Here is a 19,758-nt window from a genome sequence, read left to right as displayed (position 1 = left end):
GAGTATAATGCACCAGAGTTGGGAGGCCCGTTCCCTGCCCACGATGAGCTTATAGTCTAGATGGGGAGACAGACATTAATATAAATAGATAATTTACTGACTAGGAAATGTAGTGCTGTTATGTTAAAAACAACATGGTGCTGGGTTGGAGGAATCATCAACAGGCACATGACATACAAGAGTTGGCAGATGATTCTTCCACTGTACTTTGCACTGGTCAGAAAGACCCGTATTAGAACAGTGAGTCTAAAAGCTGACACTTAACAAGTAGGTGGAGGCAATATTCATTCATTCATTCAATCGTATTTTTTGAGCACTTACTGTGTGCAGAGCACTGTACTAAGCGCTTGGGAAGTACAAGTTGGCAACATATAGAGATGGTCCCTACCCAACAGCGGGCTCACAGTCTAGAAGGGGGAGACAGACAACAAATTAAAACATATTAACAAAATAAAATAAATAGAATAGTAAATATGTACAAGTAAAATAGAGTAATAAATCTGTACCAACATCTATACAGGTGCTGTGGGGAGGGGAAGGAGGTAGGGCAGGGGGGATGGGGAGGGGGACCTGTGGGGCTCACGGCCTCAATCCCCATTTGACAGGTGAGGTCACCGGGCCCCAGAGGGGTGAAGTGGCTGGCCCAAGGTCACCCAGCAGAGGCGGGATTAGAACCCATGTCCTCCGACTCCCAAGCCCGGGCTCCTGTCCCGAAGCCATGCAGCTTACCTTATAAGCCAACCCCCCAGCTCTGAGCGGGGCGGTAATTAATTCGGGGCCCGGGTTTCCATCCCAGGGCCGTGGCTGCCGGTCCCCTCCCAGAAGGGCAGCACTGAGTGAGGCGGTGGGGGGAAGCTCCAGGGAAGAACAACAAAAGGTTCCCTAAGGCAGATGGATAAATAAATTGGAGTCATTTAGCCCAAAGAAGAGAATACTCAGGTGAGGCCTAATAACTGACTTCAAGTTTCAGAAGGGGTTTTAGGGAGAATACTGACCAGTTTGCCCTCCATGACCTCTGATGACCAACCAATCAACAGGAAATAGGCATAACTGAAAGCAGGAGAGATTTTATTGGGATGAAAAGAACCTCTTCTTGTCCAGCGCTTAGAACAGTGCCCAGCGCTTAAAACAGTGTACATAGTAAGCGCTTAACGAATGTCATCATTATTATAACCAATCAGTCAATGGTATTTATTGAGTGCTGTGTGTAGAGCACTGTACTAAATGCTTGGGAGAGCCCTATATGACAACGTAACAGTTTTGGTAGACACATTTCCTTCCCACGATGGGATAAAACATGGAATGAGTTTCAAAGGGAAGTTTAATGGAGCCCCTTTTCCTAGAGCCAATTAAGGAAAGATGTCTTGAATGGTTGGGGCATTGCGAGGACCATGTGTTCGGTTTTATACCGGTCAGCTGGTCATCATCAATCATCATCAATCGTATTTATTGAGCGCTTACTATGTGCAGAGCACTGTACTAAGCGCTTGGGAAGTACAAACTGGCAACATATAGAGACAGTCCCTACCCAACAGTGTCTTCCGGAAGCTCAGATATAGTACCAAACACTTTTATTTCCAGTATTTTTATTTTCAGTGACCAGCCTCCCTCTGCCTTGGCCCCTGCAGCTCCAAGGTGGCACCCATGTTCACAGAGACCAAGGAGGGGAATGCAAAGGCTCTGGAGCCAGTGGAGGGGGAGAATCAGGACCACCCGGAGAAGAACTCCAAGTTTGGGGGGACTACTGCAAAACCTTCCATAATAATAATAATCATGGTATTTGTTAAGTTCTTGCTAAGTGCCAAGCACTGTTCTAAGCACTGGAGTAGATACAAAGTAATCAGGTTGTTCCACGTGGGTCTCAAAGACAATCCCCATTTTACAGATGAAGTAACTGAGGCACAGAGGAGTAAAGTGAGCTTGTCCAAAGTCACACAGCCGACAAGTGGCAGAGCTGGGATTAGAACCCACGGCCTCTGATTCCCAAGCCTGGGCTCTTTCCACCAAGCCATGCTGCTTCTCTATGTGACATCATTTTGTCACCATAAGAGTCCAATGTTGTGCCCATGATATCGGGTGTGCTGAGTTTCTGATATCCATAAATGCTGTCACTAGCCACCTTATTTCGCACTAACCTGCCTGGAGGCAGGGGGATGGACCGGATAATCTTTTGAGATTCCTCACAGGAGTACAATTCAGGAAGAATCTGTTGCTCTGATATTGCATTAAGATAATTTTAAAGGTCACAAAAAAAATTATAACCGTAGCCAAGACACTTTCGGTAAAAATCATTTTCCTTTTTTCCAAAAGTCAGAATTGGATGAATAATTGAAAGCTTTGACCTCTGGGCTCTCTTTAAGTCAGTTTTACTTGCTTGAAACAAGGCAAGGGAAATGGCAAGGCAGTTTCTGGTTGGTCCGTTGCTGCGCTCTGGTGTGGAAACTCATTGTTATGGAAAACTCCAGAGTGTTTACAATGACCAGGGTGACAGCAATGTAATCAGCCAAACGTTCTATTGTTTTTGATTTATTGGGCCACATGTTCAGCTGGTATGACTGATGTCATTAACATCAGGCCTGGCAGAATTGCCTGCCTCTTCCCGACTCATCAGGCATAAGTACACTCAACAGATGGGGAATTTCATGGCTGCAAATGGAATTGTTTATCCTCTCATTGTCCTCGTGTCAGGCAATCAAACCAAATCCATTACCCACCAATAAAAAGATCAGCGTCCAGTCCATTCAGCCATGAATGGAGGGGTTATGCTGGGGGATTTAAAGCTTTTAAAAGGGATCAAAAAAGGTAATAAGAGCTGGTGATAGCTCTGCAAGTGGAGTCTTCTGGTTTTGACCAGAGGATTTTAGATGATTAAAAAAAGATTTAATAATTTCCTGTAGCACACAGACTGAGGGGCTCCATTAGTACTGACTGTAAACAGGCCTTGATTTTGACCTCTGTTCCTCACCAAAAATTCCCAAACTTGCCTCTTAGTTAACCACTTTTTCATCACCGCAGAGATGTTTTCTTTTCAAAAACTGATATGCTTTGTGCTAAGGGTTTTTTTCTTTTTTGAGAGGTAAATAGGTATCCTAAATAGGTATTCATTAGGGTCTTTCTGTGAAAACTCTCTCAAGCATAGCCTAGTGGAAAGAACAAAGGTTTGGGAGTCAGGAGTCCCACTAGATTATAAACTCCTCAAGGGCAGGGATCATGTCCATTAACTCTATTGTACTCTTCCAAACGTTTAGAACAGTGCTCTGCACAGAGTAAGGGCTCAAATCCTATTGATTGATTCTAGTCCCTACTTCTGCCACTAAATTTTTATGTGACCTTGGTTCACAACCACTCTGAGCCTCAATTCCCTCATCTGTAAAATAGAGATGAGAAACCTACTCCTTCTCTTCCTAGTTTGCGAGCCCTGTGACACTGTCTCAACTGATAATGTTGTATCTACACCAGCATTTAGCACATAGTAAGAGTTCAATAAAACTGTGATAATAATAATAAGGGCAAACAAATGAGATGTTGATATCCTGGTGTAAAAAGGAGTCATCAGCTATGGAAGACTGTGGTAATTGGCTCAGCAGCTTCCAGTGAGCTCTGGAAGCTGGAATGTAGAATGGAGGATTTCTGGAGTGTGTTCCGGGTCTTCTCCTGGTTGTAGGATCTGGATGATGTGGAAGGAGGAGGCAGCAGCCCCATCATTCTTAGCTTATTACTGGATAAGCTGGGTTGCAGGGGAAGAGAGACCCTGACTGACCAACTTCCCATCTTGACCCAGTATTATTCTGAGTCCGTGGGAGAGTCAGGAACTTAATCTAGATCTCTTAATCCCCACCCCACCATCCTATTCTGCCTCCTATCTGGCTGGTAACTTTTCATTATTGGAATTTTGTAGAAGAATCAATCAGCACAGTGACCGAGATGATAGGATTGTAGGACTAAACTGAAAATACAACATTCCCCTAACTCTAGAAATTAAGTGCTGAACATGGTATACGATTCAATGGTGTGACTGTAGATATTTAGTCTTATTTGCCACTGGTAAGATTTGGGGCAAAATTTTGTTGGTTGAATCATAGTCCTGAGTAGACTTAGAACAACTTCAGAGTCACTATATAATAATAATAATTTTGGTATTTAAGTGCTTACTATGAGCCAGGCACTGTACTAAGCGCTGGGGTGGATACAAGGAAATCGAGTTGGACACAGACCCTGTCCCACAGAGGGTTCAGTCTTAATTCCCATTTTACAGATGAGGTAACTGAGGCACAGAGAAGTTAAGTGACTTGCCCAAGGTCACACAGCAGACAAGTGGCAGACCCAGGAATTAAACTCAGATCCCTTTGAGATCCAGACTCTTGCTCTATTCGCTAGGCCATGCTGTTTTCCTATACAAGCACCATTGTTTCTTACATAAATAAACCTTGCAAATATTTTATTTGCTCATATTTATTTTTCATTCATTTGGTAGTATTTATTGGGCTCTTACTGTTTGCAGAGCACTGCACTAAGTGCTGGAGAAGAGTGCAATGTAAGATAAATTATGCATGGTTTCTGATCCACACAGGAGCTCTCAATCGAAGAAACTTTACCGCCCTCTCTCTCCCATGCTGTTTTCTTCAAAACTATTTTTCTTGTTTACCAGGATTAAAAAAAAATTCATTTGTCAAAAAAACACTTAAACAGTACATCTCTAAGATGTGTGTATTCTTCAAAAACTTTTTAAAAAGACCATAAAGCAAGAAAAATGGGGGAAATGTTATCCTTTTGAAAAATTAGTTAACTAGGCAAGTATATAAAATACTATATACGGACCCCAATTTTAATAGTGAAGTATAGAAAAAAGTCAATTTGGGTGACTATTCAAAGTAAAATTCAGTGTTACAGAATATGCCAATAAGGTTGCTTTCCAGCAGTGGTGTGCACTAAGAACTTGTTCAGAATTGAAGTTTATCCTTCAATTAAAGAACAAATTTCGGAAAATTAGTTAACTAGGCAAGTATATAAAATACTATATATGGACCCCAATTTTATCAGTGAAATATAGAAAAAAGTCAATTTGGGTGACTATTCAAAGTAAAATTCAGTGTTACAGAATGTGCCAAAAAGGTTGCTTTCTAGCAGTGGTGTGCACTAAGAACTTGTTCAGAATTGAGGTTTATCCTTCAATTAAAAAACAAATTTCGGAAGTTTCACCGTCCAGTGTCATTGGGTCAGCCTTGAGCCTGTCTCCCATTCCATTCAGTGGCCCAGTTAAATCGTTTATAATTATAAGGGGCTCCTTTTAAACAGGCCACCTTCTAGAGATCAGAAGCTCTATCTAAATGCAAGATTGGGCAGATGTCTTAGTTTATTTCATCGGGTCAAATGGCTGAATTATTTAAAAAGGGAACAAAATACACTAGACTGACAGCTTGAGAGTGAGGGGCCTTCCGCACTGAAATGGTAAGAGAGCTCACGGCCTCCCTCCCACATAGCTCAGACCAGCTTTGGAGGACCATCTTCTCGGGAGAGGGATTCAGCCCGTCTGCCCGTTCTAACCGTGGGGACGGCCGACCAGAGGGCCAATTGTGATGGAGATTTCTGAGCTGTAGACCTGTCCGCTGGGACCTGCACCAGAGACCACCCACTTACTTTTACATAGGCAACCGAGCAGACGTCTGAGGGTTATGACGTTTTGGTCATCAGAGACACAGGCAGCATTTGAACTGCTGACCTGGAGGTGAAAAGCTCCTTTGCTCCATGCCCAATCCCCAGAGCTCCTGTTAGAGTATGGTTTCTAATCCAAACAATCATTAATCTTCCTCAACGTGAAAAAGGCCAGGAGAGCAAATTTTGCTTCACGTTTTTTTTATTTTAGCAGTCGAAGAATCACCATTTCTACTTTGTTTAGAACCCAGGCTTTCCCTAAGAATATTGTTTTAGGTAAATTTTACTTCTGTTTGATGATGGCAGACTAGCAGAATGTCAATCAATCAATCAATCAATCAATCAATCGTATTTATTGAGCGCTTACTATGTGCAGAGCACTGTACTAAGCGCTTGGGAAGTACAAATTGGCAACACATAGAGACAGTCCCTACCCAACAGTGGGCTCACAGTCTAAAAGTGGGCTCACAGTCTATGTCACAGAACCATGGCCGCGACAACCCCAATAATACCCCGAAATGCTACTTTTAACTGCACGGGAGCAATGACATTATGTAATGTCAGCCATTTATTGGGGGAATCTGACCGCGCATCTTAAAATGAAAGAGTTGGGCCTGGGAGTCGGAGGACCTGGGTTCTAATCTGGACTCTGCCACTTGTCTGCTATGTGACCATGGGCAAGTCACTTCACTATTTTGGGCCTCCTTTAAGCCAATATTCTAGGGGAAAATTCAGGCCTAGGTACCATTTTCATACAAGTACTTCTGAACTGGCATGGAGTTTGGGTTACATTCACGGTTCAAAAATTCAAGGACGCATACAGTGCAACAGAGGCTTTTTAAGAATTAAATTTCTTCTGATTCGAGCAGAAATCTTCATGATTACTTTCATAAATGTGGCTAGTAGAACCAATCTCGTGGCCTGAAATATACCTCAGTCTCTTTTATTAGTAATCGACAAATTCAGCCCGCATTTACATGCTGCCAGACGTCAGGGACTGAAGAAGGGAAATTATGATTAGAAATTGCAGAACCTCAAATGTGATTCTTCATCTTTAACCTTTAAATGTTCTTCCTCCCTCTTCCCCAAAGCCATCATTAATATCAGTGCCAAACACTGTTAGCTTGTGAGTCATATTAAGTCGTCTCTCCAGCTTCTGTCAAATAAGGCATTTAAAAATTACAAAAGGAAACGGTCTTTGTTATCTCATCTTAGACCACTTTTTAATATTCCCTTTATGAATGAAACTGTTAGTATTACCTGTAACAGCTTCTAAAATGTAGCGACAAGAGCTACTTAAACACACTGGACCATCTCACTTCTCCGCTTAAACTATAGGCTTCCACATCCCCTTCTCTTTTCAAGATTTCAGGGCTGTCAGGCTTTTGTCACACTTACTGGTGCAACTGTTCTATGAGGCCCTTTGGGGAGCATTACACAGTTGTCATCCCGAAACCTTCCCAGATTGGGGAGTCAGCCTGTAGTTGTCATCAGGCGCTTCCGCAACCTGTTATTTTCCCGAGTGCTAGGGAAGAAGAAGTGTTCTAGCTAGTGGGAGTGGAACATCTTGGAATCCTGGGTTGGGTCTCCTCCCCTCACTGTTGCTGCTGATTGCTCTAGTCGGTTTCTGGGCATGTGAGTAGGATGGGAAAATTAAATAAAATGAGTCTCGAGTGTTCTTAAACATCATCTGAGAAAGAGTGAGTCCGATCCTTCAGTGAGCAAACCAGCTAGGCAATTATCATGAGGCCTGTAATCTGGAAGCCAAGTTATGGCTTCGAGTTAGAGAGATGACAGTTATGTGCTCATTATGTATTCTGCCTTAGGCATTTGGGAATTTTAATCAAAACTGAAAATACAGCAGCACTTGTGTTAAAAACTTTATCAGGCTCCTGATTCTCACGGCCCCATTTCTATGGCACAGGCAAGGGTGGGCAGGTCTGGTAATGAATGATGGGGATTAATAGATTACTCGAACCTAGCTGTGAGGCTGGGAGACTCCCACCACCTTCCCCCTTTACTCCTCGGCCTTCTTATGACTTCAACTTCACGGAGCCAAGAAGAAACCGTGCAGGATGCTTCAAAAGAGATTTCAGCCAAGGAAAATTTGCTAATACCAAATTTCTAAAGTGTTTTTCCCTATTACATGGGCAGAAGTGTAATGAAACCTCAGGCTTGCCTGCTCTGGTGTAGAATTTCAGTTCACCCCCTTGAAGAGACTCCTTTGTAGGTCTAAATCTATACAAAGCGCTATAAGTGGAGATTAAGCCGCAGGTGAGCGAGCCACCGGCAAACAGCACGCAGGTGATAAAAGTACAAGGTGCAGTGAGGTGGTCTTCCAGTTCTTTCTGTTCAAATTAATAGAGTTTCATTGAAGCTTCAAAGAGGGCGAACAGTTCTTCTTCCGACTGGGGACGGGGTGCAAGCTTAGTTACTCTTTCCTGAAATAGTAAATTACAAATGGTTACAAGGTCCCTGTTGGGTCCCTGTTGTTCAGCATCGCTAAAGAAACACCCTGAATGAGGTTAGCCTGTGGGGTAACAACTAGATGCAGTGACTAGAGAAGCATTGTGGCTTAGTGGAAAGAGCCCGGGCTTGGGAGTCAGAGGTCGTGAGTTCTAATCCCGGTTCTGCCACTTGTCAGCTGTGTGACTTCGGGCAAGTCACTTAACTTCTCTGTGCCTCAGTGACCTCATATGTAAAATGGGATGAAGACTGTGAGCCCCACGTGGGGCAGCCTGCTAACCTTGTATCTAACCCAGCACTTTGAACAGTGCTTGGCACATAGTAAGTGTTTAACAAATACCACCATTAATTAAGGCAGCTGCCCCAAGGACCCAACTGCTTCTGCTTCGTTTTGATCAAGTGAGCGTCCAGTTTGGGAAACACCCAGGTACCAAAATATCTCTGTTGGCTGTAAACTCCTTGTGGGCAGGGCACACGCCTACCAACTCGGTTTTATTGTATATGTTATGGTACTTGTTAAGCACTTACTGTGTGCCAAGCACTGTTCTAAGGTATGGGATAGATACAAGTTAATCAGGTAGGGCACAGTCCCTGTCCCACACTGGGTTCAGAATCTTTATCCCCCTTTTTACAGTTGAGGTAACTAAGTCCCAGAGAAGTTAAGTGACAAGTGGCGGAGCTGGGATTAGAACCCATGACCTTCTGGCTCCCAGGCCTGTGCTGTATTCACTACACCGTGCTGCTTCTCTCCCAAGCGTCTACACACAGTATGCTGTGAACATAGTAGGTGCTCAATAAATACCACTGATTGACTGAAAAGATTTTGTGGAGACAAAGTTACTGGTGGAACCAAATTCCACTTGTGCCTGTTTCCAGTAGCTGCTCCTCCTGGATAGCCCATCTCTAAGGTCACTGGGACCTGAGAACTGCAACAGCAGTTCAGTAGTTAAAAGGTACAACCAGTTGTGATTGAAGATGGGAGGCTGTTAGGATCCTTTGGAATATCTGCACGTAAAGTCAAGCAACAACATGCATTGGCTCTGCGGGACCCGAGCAGGAATTAGGGAATCTGTATTCGGCACCTTTGACTGCCACTCAATCCGTCAACAGTATTTAACTGCAAGCTTACTTTGTGCCAAGCATTGTACTAAGCACTTGGGAGAGTGAACTATAGTATACATAATCCCTACCCCCAAGGGATATACAACTTAGCCAGGGAGTCAGACACTAAAATCCATTTCAGGTTGGAAAACAAGAGTACAAAGATATGTACATGAGTGCCAAGACCTTTTCAAATACAGAACTCATTTCTCCAGTTCTTCGAGGGATGGAGTTTATTCCCAGTGAATCAAGAGAAGGAAAGCAGTCAGAGCAGTCAAAAGAAACTCAGGGTCTGGGCCCAAGACATTCCCCCTCCCCCTTCTCGTTTAATTTCTTTTAGTTTTCATGGGAATTTCTGTGAGGAAGCCCTGGAGGACAATTTGCTGCAGGAAGATGCTTGTGGTTTCTCAGTAAGCCGTTCTGGGAAGCAGGAGAGAGAGAAAGGGATAGGGATTCATAGGAGGGAGCAGGGGTGGTTCTGCTATGTGGGTGAAAAGGGAAGGTGTTGAAAATGTGAGCCAAGTAGAATTTTGAGGATCTACTGAAGCCCAACTTCACTTTCATGGTTGGAGAGTTTAGTCTTGAAGCTTGGCGTGTGCCAGGGTACAGTGAGGAGCAGTGCCCTCCTCCAAGATTTGCTGCACTATGCCTACCTACTTCCAACGGTCCTTTGAAGGGCTTTTCTTGGGCACATTTGTGTGTGTGTGTGTGTGTGTGTGTGTGTGCGCGCGCACGCGCGCACACGCACACGCACTGGGGGCTTTAGGCTACTGTCTGGACCTGTGCAGAAGTGAGGGTGACTCCAGGGGATTCATTCATTCATTCATTCAATCGTATTTATTGAGCACTTACTGTGTGCAGAGCATTGTACTAAGAGCTTGGGAAGTACAAGTTTGCAACGTATAGAGACGGTCCCTACCCAACAGCGGGCTCACGGTCTAGAAGGGGGAGACAGACAACAAAACAAAACATATGAACCAGTTGATTGGTCCTGTGGCAAGCAGGGAATTAGCGAGGGAGGTGGGGAAGCACTTCTTCCTGCAGGCCAAATGGGTGCTTCGCTGCAATGGTGCACACTCTTGAATTCAAAAAGGGAGCCTCAAGCTGTGTGGTTTGTGAAAACTGTGCAAAGTTAGGATGAGACCTATGCTCAAGGCCATTGACCTGGCAGGGATGGGGTTGAGTTGTGGAACCCAGCATTCTCCTAAATTCTAAAAAGGCGGGGAGGAGATTTTAGTGTTTTGGATTTTTTTTGTGGGGGATATGGGGAAGGGAGGGGAGATTGGCCTCTTTACGGTAGTTATTAAACACTTACTCTGTGCCAGGCAATGTACTATGCACTGGGATAACTACAAACAAATCAGGTTGGACACAGTCCATATCCTGCATGGAGCTCACAGTCAATCCCTTTTTTTTTAAAAAAAAAAAAAAAAACAGATGTGCTAACAGGCACAGAGAAGTGAAGCAGACAAGTGGCTGAGCCAGGATTAGAACCCAGGTCCTTCTGATGCCCAGACCAGTGCTCTATCTAGTAGGCCATGCTGCTTAGTTAATGAGCCCTTGGACCTAAGCCATAGCATAGCACATATGTATATATCTTTATTTATTTATGTGTGTATATTAATGTCTGTCTTCCCCTCTAGATGTGAGCTCATTGTGGGCAAGGAATGTGTCTGTTGTGGTATTGTACTCTTCCAAACCTTTAATACAGTGCTTTGCATACAGTAAGAATTCAATAAATATGATTGAATAAATGAATGAATTCCAGGTCAGTCAATCGTATTTATTGAGTGTGTACTGTGTACACTGTACTAAGCACTTGGGAGAGTACAATACAACAATATAACATTCCCACAGTGAGCTTACAGTCTGGAAATATCAGCAAGGGTCTCACTTCAAGCCTCTTTCTGGGAGGGGTGAGGGGGTCTGTCTGATATCTTCTGTGAAGGTGCCTAGGAGGGGAATGCCGGGAACTTCTGCCTGTGACCAAGGTATGCAGAATACTGATCTGTGTCACTTACGCACTTCGATCTGTACCCTTTAAGTACTTGTTATTTATCTGATCCTCAGCCCCACAGTACTTTGGTACATATCTGTAATTTTAATGTCTGTCTCACCCTCTAGACTGTAAGCTCCTTTTGGGCAGGGAACATGTCTACCAACTCTATTGAACTGAACTCTTCCAAGCACTTGAGTTCTGAGCACGCGGTAAGTGCTCAGTAAATGCCATGGATTGATGAATTCAATGTGCTGCTGAAGATGCAGTTATGGTCCTTTTCTCATTCATTCATTCATTCATTCATGCAATCGTATTTATTGAGCGCTTACTGTGTGCAGAGCACTGTACTAAGCACTTGGGAAGTACAAGTTGGCAACATATAGAGACAGTCCCTACCCAACAGCGGGCTCACAGTCTAGAAGGGGGAGACAGACAACAAAACAAAACATATTAACAAACCATTTATGGCCCCCAAAGATTCAGACAAATACGTTAGAAAGCTAAAGTATCTCAGAGTTAAGGTTCAGGTGCCTGACTCCGGGCTAATAAACCCACTTTTTTGCAGAATGATGTGTCCACAGGACAGGCAACTGGTTAAAATGGGTTACTGAAGTAAAGTCTGATGGCTCTTTGTCCTTGTGGAGAAAAACCCTATCCCCACCAATGCTGCTCCCAAGGGTGGAAGGGCTCGGGCAGGAAAGACAGCCATCCCTAACAATGGAATGTGTGGATTTGAAAGTGAAGTGCCTGTTCCCAGTGGTCTCAGGAATCCTGATCTGAAGATCAATCTCTGCTTGTTCGTTTTGCTTAAACCTGGGTCTCAGGGCAGTTGTGCTCTAGGCACACTGCAATGTTATTTGTTGCAACGGGTCTGTACCACTGTGTTTTGCCAAGGATACTGAGCTAGCTGTTCCCATCCAAAGAAAACCGATCCCTCACTGCTGGACATAAAAGATCCTTTATCAAAGTCTGGACTGGAAGAAATATTCTCACTGGCAATGTCCTGGGCAGGAAACAGCAAATCATTCCTATTACATTAAACCTTACATACAGTATTAAGTGAAGATTAAAATGTAATTACTCTACCACATTCATAAAACTCTAAAGATGCCTTAGCAGTCATATAAATTTTTATTTTAGGCTCTGCTACTGTAAAAAAAAAAAGGGTGGGGGAGAATTTTAAAAGAGACTTGAAGACTAATTTGTTTATATTCTACAATATTAAAAAAGAAAAATTGCATTAACCCCAAATACAAGCAGAATTGATTTTTTAGATTATAATTTTTTAAATTTGCCTTCTTTCTTTCACCTACTGACTGGTGCAGTACTGAAGCAAAACACGTCAAAGATTCAGTTAATCCATTATGATTGATAAGTTGAAAATAACTAGCAAATTATGTTTACTTGATCTTTATTTCCACAAGCTCCACTTTTTAAAATGAATTTCACAGGAAAAGGCATGCTGATTTGGACATCCAAAATGATGCTCACTTTGTTCCTGAATTTGAGGTTAAGTGCAATTAATCCTGTCTGAAATACTTTTCTGGGAGAAAGAGCTCTACAGTTTATACAGTAACAACTGACACATTTGTTCTTCTGGATATAAGAAATAGCGTTAACACCTGAATCTGAAAGGTTATGAAGCCTAACAGTCAATCATGGATGTTGGGGTTTTCTGTGGCAAAAGAGCCTACATCCTAACCAGGACAGAGATTCACTGGGTTTACTGATTAAGCAGGGAATATGACCCTGAATGGATTGGGCAAGTATGCATATTGTTGAAGTATAGGGCTGAGATGTTTCAGATATCCGGGAAAAGGCTCAGTTTCCTCCTTCCAGCGCTGCATGAACACTATCCTTGGCACGGCACTGGTTTTGGGTGTCTGCCAAGTAGAAACCAGTCCTCTGATGTGAGGTGAGAGTATTGACTAAGGCCAGGTTGAGCCTCTTTTAATGCAAGGATGTGTCAATTTGAAATACAATGGCTATGAGGTACAAGTGAGTCACAACCCCAAACTAAAAAAAAAAAAAAAAATTGGTAGATTTAATTTAAATGCCATTTCTCACAGTTCTCCTACAGTGTGGGGGCTGTATTCCCACATCAGGGAAAACATGCATTAGAGTATATGCACAATTGTTTCTTCTTGATATTGCACGGCATTCTCTCCCAGTAGATGTGCATTGATGGGAGAACGTTCCCTAATTCCCTAGCAGCATTCTACCTAAAGGTGTAGTGAAAATGCATGGAATGGAAGAGCTGGTATGTATTTATGGAGAAAACTGGAAATTTTTGATTTGCCAAGGAAACAGTGTCGATGATTTAACTGCATTTTCTCCAGGGCTGAAGGAAGAGTCAGTCAGATTTGGAGGGTGTTGTAGGTATTGGGCGTTGCAAAATGAAAGAAATGCTGCAACTCTCCTCAAGTAAAACCAAGAACACGGAGCTTTTCTAATACCTTCCTACTGTGAAGTGGACTCTATTTCCAGAATACTCTGAACTGGAAAATACTAGATAGGCCGGGACTGTGAATACCAGATTGTCCCTTTGCCACACATGCTCTCATAAATGCGCTTCACTGTCATTAATGTCTTCTTCAAATACAGAGGGCATGTATACTAAAGAGGGAGGAGGAAGAAGAGGACCTAACTGTGGAGATTTGTCACCACCACAAACAAATTTGGGAGTTTTGCCTTGATTCTTCTAGCAGGGCTTCCGTTTGCATCATTAAGATAGTGTATACTCACTCCTGCCCTGGCTTGGCCATGCCTTTATGGAAGGCACTGAAAGCAGAAGCACCCTCAACATCTCCATTTTTCATCTGTAAAATGGGGATGAAGACTGTGAGCCCCACGTGGGACAACCTCATCACCTTGTATCCCCCCAGCACTTAGAATAGTGCTTTGCACATAGTAAGCGCTTAATAAATGCCATTATTATTATTATTATTATTATTATCTCCAGAGTGGAAAAAGTCTACCCTTCCCCACTGGCCAAGCAGGTGGGGAGCTTGAGAGGACCTCCATTCTGAGTTTCACTCACAGACCCAAATGAATCCTGTCTACTCCAGAAGCAAGCCAGTGGTCAAGCTTCTACTTCATTCCTGGGCAAAAAGAAAAGTCATTGCTCTTACCTGAGGCAGGGTTCCTTTGACTAACGCAGGGATATCAGTTTTGGAATAGCCAATGGCAGCTAAGCCATCATCAACATTCAGATCAAATAAGAATTTCCGGAGCGTGTCTGCCAAAATAAGCCCGGCATCTTTGATTCTGGCAGTGCGGATGTCGGCTCCTAAAATAAGACATAAAGCCCTGACTGTGGGATAGGAGTGGAGGAAGCCCGCTCAGAATTTAATTTAATCATAATACTGGTTGAATGTATAATGTGCATATAACTGCCATCTTCCCGGGACTAAGGAAAAGGGGCGTTATTGTGTCCCCAGATCGTAGCGCGATAACTAGGAAATTCAGCATGACCCATACTGGGGCTGGCAACACTGAGGACTATGTAATGCCTTTGGCCAAACAGGCACATTAGCTGGTGGAGTTGGCTTCTTTTCCCGCCACACATCCAGAGAACTACCTCGTTATTTTTTTTAAAACTTGCTTCTCTTTGCTGGCCCCTAACATGTTGGGAGAAAGAGAGCAAAGGCTGGTCTGTAGATAGGGGAGCCAGAATATTTTTCAGGGAGAAACCCCTCCAGTATCAGTGCTTCAAGGCTTGGAATGTGCTGACATCTAGAGGAGTATTTTTTTTTCCTCAAAAAAAACCCCAAAACCAACCAACTGAAAAACCCCACCAAAACCCTCCTCTGCAGTATTTCATAAAATCCAAGGCTTGGGGGCTAAGCATTTTGCAAGCAGAAAGAATGAAAATAAAAAGAAAGCAAAAATCATGAAAAAATGTTCCTTCTATGCTAGTTTTTCCTCTTTGTGTTGTCTCCTGCTCCCCGTTTGAAGTGTGAACTCCTTGAGGGTAGGAACTGTGTCCTTATGGCTGCACTATAGCTCCCCAGTGCCTATTAGACTGCCCTACACATAACCAGTGTCTAATAAATAATGGACTGATTGATCCCTGGCATTTGGGAAAAGCAAACTTGCTAGATTTACACAGCGGCTATTCAGTCTTTTATTTTAGACTGTAAAATAGCCCCTGGGGTTAAACAAATAAACAGTACTAAGAGGGCTCAGAAATTATAATTTGTGTTGTGGCTCATGAAAATGATAGGGTGGAAGAGGTTAGGGTTGCCCTCAAACCCAGAATGGTGGAAGGGAATTTAAGATAGTTTTAAAAGGTAGCAACTATCACAGAGAATCACCAGGCTGGAAGGAACCTCGAGAGGTCTTTCCCTCATCCTCACACACAATTACTTCTACACAATTCCAAAAAGACAAAATTCCCTCACATTTTAGACTGTGAGCCCACTGTTGGGTAGGGACTGTCTCTATATGTTGCCAACTTGTACTTCCCAAGCACTTTGATTTTCAAAGGAGTATGGCATTCCTTACTCAGCCTTAATAACCTACTCCAGGGTCCATAGTCTTTTTTGTCTGAAAACTCTGCCTTCCTTCTTAGTTATAGTCTCTTCCATTTTTTCTTGCTCTTCTCTCGGAGGTGAAAATATCTCTCTCCTCGGTACAACTCTTCACATTCTCAAAGACTGCTAAGTTAAGTACTATTGCACACTTGGAAAGTAGCTTCAAGAAATGGAGGAAATCAAGGCCCAAGCATGTGGCTTTTCTAATGAACCAAAAGATAGCTTTTATAAGTTTCAGAAACCATGCGGGTTACTGAATTTCAGGCTTATCCATGCCTCTGATTTATTGCCTCAGGGCACACCCCTAGGGTCCAGATTGTCTGGCAAAGGAGGGTGGGGAACAAAGGGTCACTGGTAGCCCAAGGCAGCTGTCAACTGGACTCATTCATTCATTCATTCAATCGTATTTATTGAGTGCTTACTGTGCAGTGCACTGTACTAAGCACTTGGAAAGTACAATTCGGCAACAGATAGAAGCAATCCCTACCCAACAACGGGCTCACAGTCTAGAAGGGGGAGGCAGACAAGAAAACAAAACAAGTAGACAGGCAAACATGCTAGCCAAAACCCAAACCATCCCGATCTGCACAACCCCAGACTTTCATTTTCCAATCTGACAGAGCTGAATTTTGAAACAAAGTTAGAGGAGTCAATTTCCTTGTCAGTATCTGACACAGTCATTACATTAAGGCTTTTAAATAAAACCTAGATCCTGCCATTTGACCTCCCAGTGAAGATACAGTCGCTGTGGGAAACTGAAAAATAAAAGAACCACAGAAAAGCCTGTTTGTCAAGACAAGTCAGGTGGCTAGTTAGCCAAGCAGCAGCTTGCGGTGGGGGAGTGGGGTTGTGGCAGCTCTCTAAGGTCAGGCTGGATGCTGAAATATGATGAGTCTGCTTTGCTATATGGTGTTTCTGTTCCTGGGATTACTGCCAGGAATAAGACGTGAAATGCTCAATGAAGTTTGGTGGCTGGAATATTAGTGTTCCAGGGAAACATAAAAGGTCTCAGATTACACACACAAAATAAAAAAATGGAGGCGACAGTAAAGTCGAAAACTAGAAGGCTAAGGTTACCTCCAAAACACACCACCCAGGTGTTTTACTGGCTGAACTGGGGAAAGGCATAAATAAATTTTCAAGAAGTTCAAACTTACACATGTCTCTCTGTTGAGTTCAGAAGATAAAGGATGAACTGGACCGCATAGATCAATCATTCCTTTATACTTTTATTGGCACTCTTAAATGCTAACTTCAAATTCTCTAACACATTTCCTCTAAATATAAATTAAAGTGAATAATTGAATTTTCTTCTTTTAAAGTTCTGAAAGTACCAACTCTGCGGTACACAACAGCCCAGAAAATGGGCAGAGAGAACAATGGACTTTCTGTTGAAAATGTAAAAAAAATACGCTCAATCAAGCTATCATTTATTGGACACTTTCTGAGTGGAAAGCACTGCACTAAGCAGCACTTGAGAGAGTACAATAGAGTTAACAGATACAATCCCTGTCCTCGAGGAGCTTAAAATCTAGAGGAGACAGGCACAAAAATAAATTACCGGTAGGGAGAAGCTGCAAAGTTTAAGGATATGCATATACGTGCTCTGGGTGGGAGGGGTGGGGTGAGCATCTACTGGATAAAGACTCAAGTTGCATAGGCGATCCGAAAGTGTTGAAGTGGCTGTGGGTAGGGAAATAGGGTTGGGAGAAGGGTTAATCGAGGACGGTTTCCTGAAAAAGGTGTAATTTTAGAAGGCCTTTGAAGATGGAAAGGGTAACTGTCAAATGTGAAGGTGGGGGCGGTTATGATGAAAGAAGGCATTTTATTGTAGTGAGACCCTGCTTGTCCCCAAAGTCCTCAAAATGAGAATGATGTAGCCTGGTTTGAGCCATGCCGCTGCGCATATTTGATACTCACTACCTGTGTCCCCTAGGATCTGGGGACCACAAACCCAGGGGTGGGGAAAAGCAGGCAAGTGAGCTGCTTCCAAGTTGATTTTAGGAAGCTCACCACTGCTAATTCAGGATGGAACCTTCTGGGCACCTGATGTTAGAGGATTCACTATTAAACTACAACAGTGCCATCTTTACTTTATCCTGAGCTATTTCTCTTAAGGACAAGAGATTCCGCTCTTAAATTCACTGCAACTCCTATGAAAAGTGGAAATCGAAACTTCTGAAAAGTCAGTGGCTGCTTGGGACTCAGACTCTGCTCTGAGGCCAGGGGAGAACATACAAGAAGGCACATTCTTTCAGTGCCTAAAGTTATTAAACCAGTGCAGCACTGCTCATGCTGTGTGTCCGCTGGCACAGTGAATGAGTTAAAATCTGCCAACGTGCCCACCTTACCACAGCTCACCTTATCATATGGACGGGGTGGTTTTCACTATCTTAAGATCAAGATATCTGCAGCCTCTAGGAGAATCGGATCCATATCTATCTCTCTTTCTTAATAGTGTGTTGATGGACAGAGCTACTTTTTGTTCCTCTCTTATACTTATCCGTTCCAAGCCCTTTAAATGCACCACTTGGGTAGGCAAAAGTTACCCATAACTGGGAGGAATCTATTACTTCCCAATGCTGAATAAATCCAAATTTCTCTCCTGCCCATCGAAAATCTCTTAATTCACTTATTGGTATAAGCTAAAGTAAGTTTCTGATTTTGGGTGTTCTCCTATCTCAAAGCGATTGCTTTATGTTTTCTCATTTTGGGTTCAGAAAGCAACATGCAAAAACGCAACAGACTTAGGAAATGAGATTCATACCCAGGATCTCTGCAGCCTGTAAGTGTCGTTCAGGGTACATTTGTGCCGTGAAAGTAAATACTGCTGGGGAAGTGAGTACTACAGAAAGTCCATGTGGCTGGAGAAAAACAACAAAACGGTATATTGACTGACTGTAGAATTCATTTCTTAGCAGCAACACATTCTAAACTTTTGAGTTATTTACAATAGCATCAAAATATAACAAAAAAATACCAGCATGACATTTATGGTTACTTAAATGGCAAGCAAAGTTTGTGATTTTTACCACTAAAGGGTGATCCACGTTGTAATCCTTTGCTTTGTAAGTTTTCACCATGCCTGAAATAGGATAAGACATTCCATGGCTGAAAAAGAAAGAAATCCCATTGCTAATGTCAGAGTAGAGGAATTTTACATGACATTTCACAACGTAGGTGCGAAGACTCCCACGGGAGGGTTCAGATTCAGTAAGAGGAAAATCTGTTCAGTGAGATGATTTTTCATTGGCCTGTGCCTGGCACAGTGGATAGAGCATGGGCCTGGGACTCAGAAGGTCATGGGTTCTAACCCTGGCTCCCCCACATGTTTGCTGGATGACCTTGGGCAAGTCACTTCACTTCTTTGTGCCTCAGTTACCTCATCTGGAAAATGGGGATTGAGACTGTGAGCCCCATGTGGGACAGAGACTGTGTCCATCCTGATTTGCTTGTACCCACCCTAGCGCTTGGTACAGTGCTTGGCACATAGTAAGCACTTAATACCATTATTATTATTATTATTACTAATAATAAACTGCTGAGCTAGAGGTTTGGTTGGCTTATCCTCCTCCAACATATTTCAATTCACTAGACTAAGAGCCCACCACAAATACTTTGGCTTAAATGTACCCTGATTTCTCCAAAGGAAAGCAGTCACAGCTGTGAAACTTTCTTTAATCCACCATATGGGATCTTTCACGTGTTTGGTGTGATGCTGGGCTGGCAGCACACTCCCACCGGGGATTGCCTTCAGTGGAAGTTCAATAAGCAAAAGGAGCACATTAGCAATGCTGATCCGTTACAGCAATAATTGGTATTTTACCAAATGTTACATTTCCATGGGGAAGAATAATAAATAATTCTGTATGATTATTAAAGATCCCAGGATATTTCTAGCATAAGTAGATGTGCTAACTCACCCTGAAGACCTGGCCAAACTCCAGTTTAAGTAATTTTCCTTCCTAAATTCCCCCTGTAGGCTCAATTAGACTTAGCTGTCAT

General features: G+C 43.0%; 1 protein-coding gene across 2 annotated transcripts in view; it reads right to left on the bottom strand.

Annotated features, from left to right (window-relative positions):
• Nucleotides 1-6,059: 6,059 nt before the first annotated feature.
• The window catches only part of ADHFE1 (alcohol dehydrogenase iron containing 1), a 38,241-nt gene continuing 24,542 nt past the window's right edge, over nucleotides 6,060-19,758 (bottom strand). Inside the window, exons 11-14 of one of the 2 annotated variants that reach the window (XM_038766739.1) lie at nucleotides 18,786-18,864; nucleotides 18,521-18,617; nucleotides 14,350-14,507; nucleotides 6,060-8,093 (exon numbers count right to left, since the gene is read on the bottom strand). In XM_038766739.1, the coding sequence (XP_038622667.1) occupies nucleotides 8,010-8,093; nucleotides 14,350-14,507; nucleotides 18,521-18,617; nucleotides 18,786-18,864 (418 nt within the window). In that variant the 3' untranslated portion in view covers nucleotides 6,060-8,009. Of the gene's footprint in view, nucleotides 8,094-14,349; nucleotides 14,508-18,520; nucleotides 18,618-18,785; nucleotides 18,865-19,758 lie in introns of those variants that run through there. The other variant, XM_038766740.1, reaches the window with a different exon arrangement.

This window comes from Tachyglossus aculeatus, chromosome 25 (genome assembly GCF_015852505.1).
Source record: "Tachyglossus aculeatus isolate mTacAcu1 chromosome 25, mTacAcu1.pri, whole genome shotgun sequence".
NCBI lineage: Eukaryota > Metazoa > Chordata > Mammalia > Monotremata > Tachyglossidae > Tachyglossus > Tachyglossus aculeatus.
Note: the sequence above shows the minus strand (reverse complement) of the source record. Positions and strands in the feature narration are given on the sequence as shown.